This window comes from Schistocerca cancellata, chromosome 11, assembly GCF_023864275.1.
Source record: "Schistocerca cancellata isolate TAMUIC-IGC-003103 chromosome 11, iqSchCanc2.1, whole genome shotgun sequence".
NCBI lineage: Eukaryota > Metazoa > Arthropoda > Insecta > Orthoptera > Acrididae > Schistocerca > Schistocerca cancellata.
The window spans coordinates 35,613,056-35,622,791 of NC_064636.1; the positions used below are offsets into that span (position 1 = coordinate 35,613,056).

Sequence of the window (9,736 nt, forward strand, 5' to 3'; positions counted from 1 at the left end):
TGTTCTCCTCAGCTTTATGCGCGCGTTCTATCTGCTGGCCAACTGCTAAAGACACCTGCTGGATTCCTGCTGAACAACATATGTTCGTGGCTTTAGAAGCACCATCATCATCATTATCAGGAAGATACTAAGTTATCCGCAAGTTCTTGCCAAAATGGTAGAGCTGACTTTATAGTAATTTTGTTTTGCAAATTTGCTGTGTTGTGTATTATACTTTTTTATGGAATATCTTAAATTAATGTTTGAAACTGATTTGTATACTTTAATAAAATAATCATGTGACTTAATGAGGAGAACATTTCACTTTTCAATATTCTCAAAGTGCTAAAATAATAACTTTTGAAACTTATTCTTACTCATCAAAATGTAAGATCCATAAATTAAACAAATAGGTTTGAAAGCTTAAAGCATGCTCTTTCCAGCTGTGGCAAGAAAAAAGCGACTGAACAAGAGACAATTGAGATATTGTCACCCCCCCCCCCCCCCAAATACCCTAAATTTGTACACAGAAAATTTAGGCCAACTTCGCAGATGCATAGCTTTTCATCTAGGCATCCAATGTTAATTAAATTTGATCCATATATAGACATCATAGGTAGGAATAAACCTCTGAAGTTTTGGTGTGATTGGTTCATACGAAAAGTAGCAGTGGTCGGTCAAACATTGGCTCTCAGAACAGCACAACGAATTTTTTAGCTGCTTTATAGGCTTGTATCTATATTTAGGTGTGGCTAAATCCATGATTTCTGCCATGGTGTGATTCAGCATGAACAGTTGCCATGAATATTAAATCAAATGACAAAATGTCGGCTAGAATTTTTGATGAAGCCTAGAAAACTAGCACATTTGTACGTGATGCAAAGGCGACTTTTTGTTGCTGTGGTCTTCAGTCCAGAGACCGGTTCAATGCGGCTCTCCATGCTACTCTATACTGCGCAAGCCTCATCACCCCAGAATAAGTACTGCAACCCACATCCTTCTGAATCTGCTTAGTGTATTCATCTCTTGGTCTTCCAATATGATTTTTACCCTCCACGCTGCCTCCAATACTAAATTGGTGATCCCTTGATGCCTCAGAATGTATCCTACCAACTGATCTCGTCTTCGAGTCAAGCTGTGCCACAAATTCCTCTTCTCCCCAATTCTGTACAGTACCACCTCATTAGTTATGTGATCTACCCATCTAATCTTCAGCGTTCTTCTGTAGCACCACATTTTGAAACCTTCTATTCTCTTCTTGACTAAACGGTTTATTGTCCATGTTTCACTTCCATACATGGGTACACTCCATACAAATACTTTCAGAACGGACTTCCTGCACTTAAATCTAACTCGATGTTAACAAATTTCTCTTCTTCAGAAACGCTTTCCTTGTCATTGCCAGTCTACATTTTATATCCTCTCTACTTTGACCATCATCAGTTAGTTTGCTCTCCAAATAGCAAAACTCACCTACTACTTTAAGTGTACCATTTCCTAATCTAATTCCCTCAGCATCATCACCAGATTTAATTCAACTACATTCCATTATCCTTGTTTTGCTTTTGTTGAGATTCATCTTATATCCTCCCTTCAAGACACTGTCAATTCCATTCATCTGGTCTTCCAGGTCCGGTCCTTTGCTGTCTCTGACAGAATTACAGTGTCGTTGGCAAACTTCAAAGTTGTTATTTCTTCCCCATGGATTTTAATCCCTACTCCAAATTTTTCTTTTGTTCCCTTTACTGCCTGTTCAATATACAGATTGAATAACATTGGGGATGTGCTACAACCCTGGCTCACTCCCTTCTCAACCACTGCTTCCCTTTCGTGCCCCTTGACTCATACGACTGCCATCTGGTTTCTATACAAACTATAAATAGCCTTTCGCTCCCTGTATTTTACCACAGCTACCTTCAGAATTTTAAACAGTGTATTCCAGCCAATATTGTCAAAACCTTTCTCTAAGTCTAAAAACACCAGAAATGCATGTTTGCCTTTCCTTAACCTATCTTCTAAGATAAGTTGTTCCAACATTTCTATGAAATCCAAATGGACCTTCCCTGAGGTCGGCTTCTACCAGTTTTTCCATTTGTCTGTACATAATTCGTGATAGTATTTTGCAACTGTAACTTATTAAACTGATATTTTGGTAATTTACACAACTGTCAACATCTGCTTTCTTTGGTATTTCAATTATTGTATTCTTCTTGAAGTCTGAGGGTATTTCACCTATCTCCTACATCTTGCTCACCAGATGGAAGAGTTTTGTCATGGCTGGTTCTCCCAAGGCTATCAGTAGTTCTAATGAAATGTTGTCTATTCCCGGGGCCTTGTTTCGACTTAGGTCTTTCAGTGCTCTGTCAAATTCTTCATGAAGTATCGTATCTCCCATTTCATCTTCATCCACGTCCTCTTCCTTTTCCATAACATTGCCCTCAAATACATTGCCCTTGTATAGACCCTCTTTATACTCCTTCCACCTTTCTACTTACCCATCTTTGGCTTAGGACAGGTTTTGCAGCTGAGCTCTTGATATACGTAGGGTGTTCTCTTTTCTCCAAAGGTCTCTCTAATTTTCCTGTCAGCAGTATCTATCTTACACCTAGTGATACATACTTCTGAATCCTCACATTTGTCCTCTAGCCATCCCTCCTTAGCCATTTTGCACTTTCTGTTGATCTCATTTTTGAGACTCTTTTATTTCTTTTCACCTGCTTCATTTACTGCTTTTTTATATTTTCATCTTTCATCAATTAAATTCAATATATCTTCTGTTACCCAAGGATTTCTACTCGCTCCCATCTTTTTACCTGCTTGATCCTCTGCTGCCTTTACTATTTCATCTCCCAAAGCTACTCATTCTTCTACTGTATTTCTTTCCCCCGCTCTTATCAATCGTTCCCTAATGCTCTCTCTGAAATGCTCTACAACCTCTGGCTCTTTCAATTTCTCCAGGTTCCACCTCCTTGTATTCCTACCTTTTTGCAATTTCTTCAGTTTTAATCTACAGCTCATAACCAATAAACTGTGGTCAGAGTCCACATTTCCCCCTGGAAATGTCTTACAGTATAAAACCTGATTCCTAAATCTCTGTCTTACCATTACATAACTTACCTAAAACCTTCCGATGTCTCCAGGCCTCTTCTATGTATACAACCTTCTTTTATGATTCTTAAACCAAGTGTCAGCTATGATTAAGCTATGCTCTGTTGCTTCCTCTTTCATTCCTTATCCCCTGTCCATATTCACCTACTACTTTTCCTTCTCTTCCTTTTCCTACTATTGCATTCGTCCCCCCATGACTACTGAATTTTCGTCTCCCTTAACTATCTGAATAATTTCTTTTATCGCATAATACATTTCTTCAATCTCTTCATCACTTGCAGAGCTAGTTGGCATATGAACTTTTACTACTGTGTTAGGCATGGGCTTCATGTCTACCTTGGCTACAATAACGCGTTCACTATGCTGTTCGTAGTAGCTTATCCGCATTACTGTTTTATTATTCATTATTAAACCCACACCTGCATTACCTGTATCCACCTGACCGGAAGTCTTGTTCCTCCTGCCACCGAACTTCACTAATTCTCACTACAACTAACTTCAACCTATCCATTTCCCTTTTCGAATTTTCTAACCTACCTGCCCGATTATGGGAATTGACATTCCACACTCCAATCCATAGAACGCCAGTTTTTTTTTCTCCTGATAACTACATCCTCTCGAGTAGTCCCCACCCGGAGATCCGAATGGGGGTCTATTTTACCTCCTGAATATTTTACCCAAGAGGACACCATCATTATTTAATCATACAGTAGAGCTGCATGCCCTCGTAAAAAATTACGGCTGTAGTTTCAGCCGTTTGCAGTACCAGCACAGCAAGGCCGTTTTGATTAATGTTACAAGGCCAGATCAGTCAATCAACTAGACTGTTGCCTCTGCAACTACTGAAAAGGCTGCTGCCCCTCTTCAGGAACTACATGTTTGTCTGGCCTCTCAACAGACACCCCTCCATTGTGGTTGCACCTTCGGTATGGCTATCTGTATATCGCTGAGGCACGCAAGCCTCCCCACCAACAGCAAGGGCCATAGTTCATGGAGAAGGAGGGGGGGTTGGGGGGAGGAGGGGGAGGAGGAGGAGGAAGCGAGTAGTTTCTCTTTAAAAATTTGGTATATAACCGCCGAAAACCATATTGAACCTTCACACCAAATTTCATTAGACTTCGAGATGGTCATGTGGGGACCCCTGGTGGAATGAGCTATACAATTGAGATGTACTTGAAAGCAATATTGTAGAAAGCGTAGTTAACACAGATGAGGATGAGATGGGTGATATGATAATGCGAGAAGAATTTGGCAGAGCAGTGAAAGAACTACGTCAATACAAGACCTCAGGAGTAGAAAACATTCTGTTAGGGCTACTGATAGCCTTGGGAGAGCCAGTCATGACATAACTCTTCTATCTGAAAACAGGTGGAATACCCTCAGACTTCAAGGAGAGTGTAACAATTCTAATCAGGAAGAAAGCAGGTGCTGACTAGGTGTAAAAATTACTGAAATACCAATGTAATAGATCATGGTTGGAACATACTAACACAAATTCTTTGCAGAAAAATGGAGAAAAGCTTGGGAAGGTCAGTTTGAATTCCAGAGAAATGTAGGAACAAGCGAGGCAAAACCAGCCCTACAACTTCTCTTAGAAGGTAGGTTAAGGAAAGGCAAACCTATGTTTAGAGCTTTGGAGACTTTGAGAAAGCTCGTGACAATGTTAACTGGAATAACCACTTTGAAATTCTGAAGGTAGCAGGCATAAAATAGCAGGAGTAAAAAGCTATTTACAACTTGTACAGAAACCAGACAGCGGTTATAAAAGTTGAGGGGTGTGAAGAGCAGTAGTGGCTGAGAAGGGAAAGAGATAGGGTTGTAGGCTATCCTCAATGTTATTCAGTCTGTTCACTGAGCAAGTAGTAAAGGAAACCAAAGAAAAATATGGAGAAGGAATTAAATTTCAGGGAGAAGAAATAAAAACTGTGAGGTTTGCTGGTGATACGGCAGTTCCGTCAGAGACCGCAAAGGACTCGGAAGAGCTGTGGAATGGAATGGGCAGTGTCTTGTAAGGAGGATACGACATCAACATCAACGAAAGCAAATGTAGTCAAATTAAATCTGGTAATACTCAAGAAATTAGATCAGGAAATGAGACACGAAAAGTAGTAGATGAGTTGAACAGGAAAATAAGCCGAAGTAGAGAGTATGTAAAATTAGGCTGGCAAAGGCAAGAAAAGCTTTTCTGAAGAAAAGAAATTTGTTAACATCAAATATAGACTAAACTGTTTTGAAGTCTTTAGTGAAGGTATTCGTCTGAAGCGTAGCCTCAAACAGTAGTGAAATGTGGACAATATACAATTAAGATAAAGAGAAAATAGAAGCTTTTGGGAATGTGTTGCTGTGGAAGAGTGCTGAAAATTACGTGGGTAGACTGAATAACAAATGAGGTAATACTGAATCAAATCAAGGAAAAAGGAATTTGTAGTGAAGCTTGGACAATTGTCAACATCGAGTCAGTCCACATCCCTGAAGCTCCCCATAAGGAAACTAATGAATCGTGATGTGTGACTGAATGAATGGTGCTAAATGGTGACCACAGATTGGTTGAAATTGCATAATGAGAGTCTTGTTGTGATTAAGACTAGTGAACTACTTGCTGTTGTTTTGATCCAGTCTGTCATTAGCAGTGATGATCAGGCAGAGGGTGTGTACTCTGAACGGAGGGAGTTCGAGCAGATGTTTCTTTCCTCTCGGCTGTAGTTTAACTGTAATTTATAAATATCAATAATGTATATGGACTAATATTCGAATAGGTAACACACTTTGAAGCATTAACTGTTTTAAAATTTGTGACTTTTTAAGTTCAATAAAATTAAATTCAATAAGTTGTTTAAAAAAAAAAAAAAACCTACGATTTTACAAAATTCTTGAACTTCCCCGAGTTTTCCAGGCAGAATGTAATTCCATGAGAATTCCACATTTCCAGAAGAATCACCACCTTGAGACATACCCTGTAATTTGTTTTATACCTGACAGTCATCTGTTGCCTGACAAACTGCTTTATTATACCAATGTGACATACAGCTCTTGCACATACCATGGATTCTTCAAGAATACAGCTCTTTGGATTCCCACTGTACAGATTAATCTGCTAGCACAACCGTTATCTCATTAACATTCTTTTGCTTTCCCACCAAAGTCCCATCTTCCGCCCTAAGCTATATCTCAAACTATACTACGTTATACACCAAAAGCGTGATTTCTGTCGGATTAGGAGAGCGGGAGGGTAATGTTACACTGAGATAGTGAAAGTACATTTCTTACAGTAAGCAGCACGACTAAAATTATGCTCATGTCTTTAGTTGTTTATTGGAAATAAACTTATATGAAACACTTTTCTCTGATTTACTAAATTCTCCTTTCTTTACAGTACAGTAGGGCTAGTTATGAAGGAAAATATGAGCATGCTCACACATCACACTGATGAATGTCACAGGCTTTTGTCAAATATTGGACTCCAGTGTCCTATGGATCCCCACTGCCAGCAACCTTGCATGTGATGACAGACTTATCTGTAGCATTGCTTGAGGTCTAGGTTACGTTGGGTGATCATCATTTGGGGGAGAGTTTACTAGATCAACAAATGTGAATACTAAATAATGATTGCCATAATGGAGTGATCCATGGCACAGTTTAATGCTCACGTTCACCCTATATTTAAACATACTGCCACTTTTAACCAGAATTTCATCATACTCTATAACTAAAGCGTCGTTTGCCAGTCCTGACTTTGCTGGCTCTGTCAAAATTACGTAGGCTAACCAATATTACAATTTGCAGTAATTTATAACATACAAATAAAATAAGTTCATGGAAACTAAAACAACGAGATAAATTCAAAAAACGTGCATTGGATAATGGACGTCACTGACGAGTATTTTGATGACTAGACAAACATATGGCACAGAATCTACGAAAAAATGCGGAGACAGGACGTAGGAGGTGTGTCATCTACGTAACGTTTACTAAATTTTCATCACGGGTTATAATGTGAACTGTATTCTGTTGCTGTTGGCGTCTGACAATTGGCGTTGTTTTTTGGGGTATAAGACGGGCATTAGAAGTGTGCAGGAATGGGCCTGCAACAGTCTTGTCTGAATTTTAATGAGGACTGGGTCCACAGCCTTTGCGAAATATTCAAATTAAGTCATTCCGCTTTAGGCGATTACGATTTCGACACATTGTTATTTTCAAGCATTGTGGGATGTCACCGCTTTACTTTTCTGAGTGGTTTACAACATCCCACAATGTCTGAAAATGATGATGTATCGAAATTGCAAGAACAATAAATAATATTTTAATGGCCTACAGCGGAATGAATTCATTTAAAAATTTTGTCTCAGCTATGACGCGATAATGGTATATTTTCGTTTCCTGAGTTTTTTAATCTACTGCACACGTGTCCCAAACTACATTACCTTTGGAAAAATGAAAACAACAGAAAAATTAAATGAAGAAAAATATGCCGTAAGCCCTATCGCACAGCTGAAACTTTTACAGTACCACGAAAGAAACAAACTGTCGCATACCGTCCGTACAGTTATAAAAAAAAATGATTAAAAATGAATTACTCACCACAGAATATTTCGTAGGAATGAAACCATCCCTTTTAATCGCAGATAACCACTTCCTACGCATGTCGTCGTCTCTCGGGAATTTGAAAGTGTGAACTTTATTGTTCCAGTTGTAATTACCGGAACAACGGGGGACACAACACTTGTTCACCATTCTAAAGATTAACATGAAACTGGTATTTGCCTAAAGAGCTACTGCACAGCACAAAAGAACAAACAGATATTTGCTACGCAAGCCTTTTGTAACCGTCGTTCGCGCGCCGCTACTTGTTCGCCTGATTTTCGTGACGTCACTCGCAGCTATTGGGTATATACCTCCATGCGATGCCTCCTTCATCGTGCGCAATCGCAGACACCCGGAAATAAAAGGGCTTCTACAAAAAATTCTGGGAAGAACGAATGTACCATGTGACGTCACAGCTGCGAAGCCATGTGAAGCCGAGGGTAGCCATCTCAATCCGACCAAAACATTGCTGCTGTAAGCTTGTGTGCATAAGGCCCGTCCACACGCAACGATCTGTCTGCGCAAATATCTGCGCACATCACATCTGCGCAGACAGATCGTTGCGTGTGAAGAGAACATTTGCACCAACCTGAGGTGTGTGCAAAACTGGAAGTTGGAGTTGGAGGTTTGAGCAAAACCTCTCAAACCTGTGGGTTCAAACCACATCAGTGCAGACAAGTTGGAGCGTGTGGACAGGAGATCGCCGCAAATCTGGCGCGAAACAGCTGTTTGCTCAGTCTAGTGTTTGTATTTGTGCGCACAGGGCATTAAAATAGCTGATACTCGTCAGTTTGTAAGTGAATTCATTGAAATATATAGAAACGATCCATGTTTGTGGAAGAATAACAGTAAAGAATATAGTGACCGAGACAAAAAGACAGCAGCATACAATGCTCTAATTGAAAAATTGTGGACAGTTGACGCCTCGGCAAACAGAGTAACAGTAATAAAAAAAAAAAAATCGTTGCCAACTGTTTACCGAAAACAGTTATCCAAAGTTCAGAAATCTAGAAAATCTGGTGTAGGAGTTTTGTATCCTGTAACAAAAGTTTGTAACAGGTTGCTTCTACACAGTAGCGAACTGAAAATGCCTACTCAGAAACAAAGTAAACCATAGCTCATTGGCCATGTAGGTATATAATCTCTAATAATATGGGCCTACTGTGTTTTAAACACGCCTACAACACCAAAAATATTATCTGTAACTTGACAGACTTAATTTACTTGACTTGCTTTCATGAACTCATCCTTCAGGACAGCGCAAATAGCTTCACATGTGTTGGGTATTATTTCACTCAACGCTTGTTTCTATATTGCAGTTGAAAATTCCAAATCCTTGTAGCCCCTTCCTGTTGCTAGGAATCTTAATGTTACCCCCAGCCGTTCATGAGGAGAAATTGCCCTTCTCATACAAGTATTTTTTCTCATAATATGAGGGGTTAAAAACTTTAAGAGATAATTATAAGTTTCGACATCCATCAGCAAATAATTTCGCCAGTCGTTAGGTTCGCCCTGCAACTCTCGCAGTAAATTTACGTGAGAAAACTGCTTTTGCTTTAGCAGCCACTGTCTACACCATTTTGACCGCTTTCTGTTTCCTGCGGTTGGTCTGAATGTTTTTTGCATCACAAGCTGCGAAACACAGACCACAACAGAACTTCCTCCATTTCTATATTTCAAAATAAATGAATTAAATTTTTGACGTTTACGGGGAGCGTAGTCACTTGCCACTGCTATTCCTTTTCTACACCGACAGATGGCAGGCGAGTAGTAGATTGGGGTTTGTGTGGTGTGAACACATCACAATTGCAGCGATCTTTTGCATGTACAGACATCTGCGCCGATGTCTGCACAGACAGATCGTTGCGTGTGGACCGGGCTATAGACTTGTCGCTCGCTTTTGGAAGGATTTTGCGCTATTATGGTGACTTGTGTGGTGTTCGGATGTACGAATCGTTCTGATTGTGATGCGAAATCGAAGGGAATAACATTTCATGTGTAAGTTGTCTCGTTAAGTGTGATTTTACAACTTCATTGTGAATGAACGTGTGCTATATCGGTACTTGTA

General features: G+C 39.7%; 1 protein-coding gene across 1 annotated transcript in view; it reads right to left on the reverse strand.

Annotated features, from left to right (window-relative positions):
• The window catches only part of LOC126108116 (uncharacterized), a 212,891-nt gene extending 205,054 nt beyond the window's left edge, over window positions 1–7,837 (reverse strand). The window contains exon 1 of the mRNA XM_049913347.1: window positions 7,666–7,837. Coding sequence (XP_049769304.1) covers window positions 7,666–7,833 — 168 coding nt within the window. The 5' untranslated portion in view covers window positions 7,834–7,837. The remainder of the gene's footprint in view (window positions 1–7,665) is intronic.
• Window positions 7,838–9,736: the final 1,899 nt, after the last annotated feature.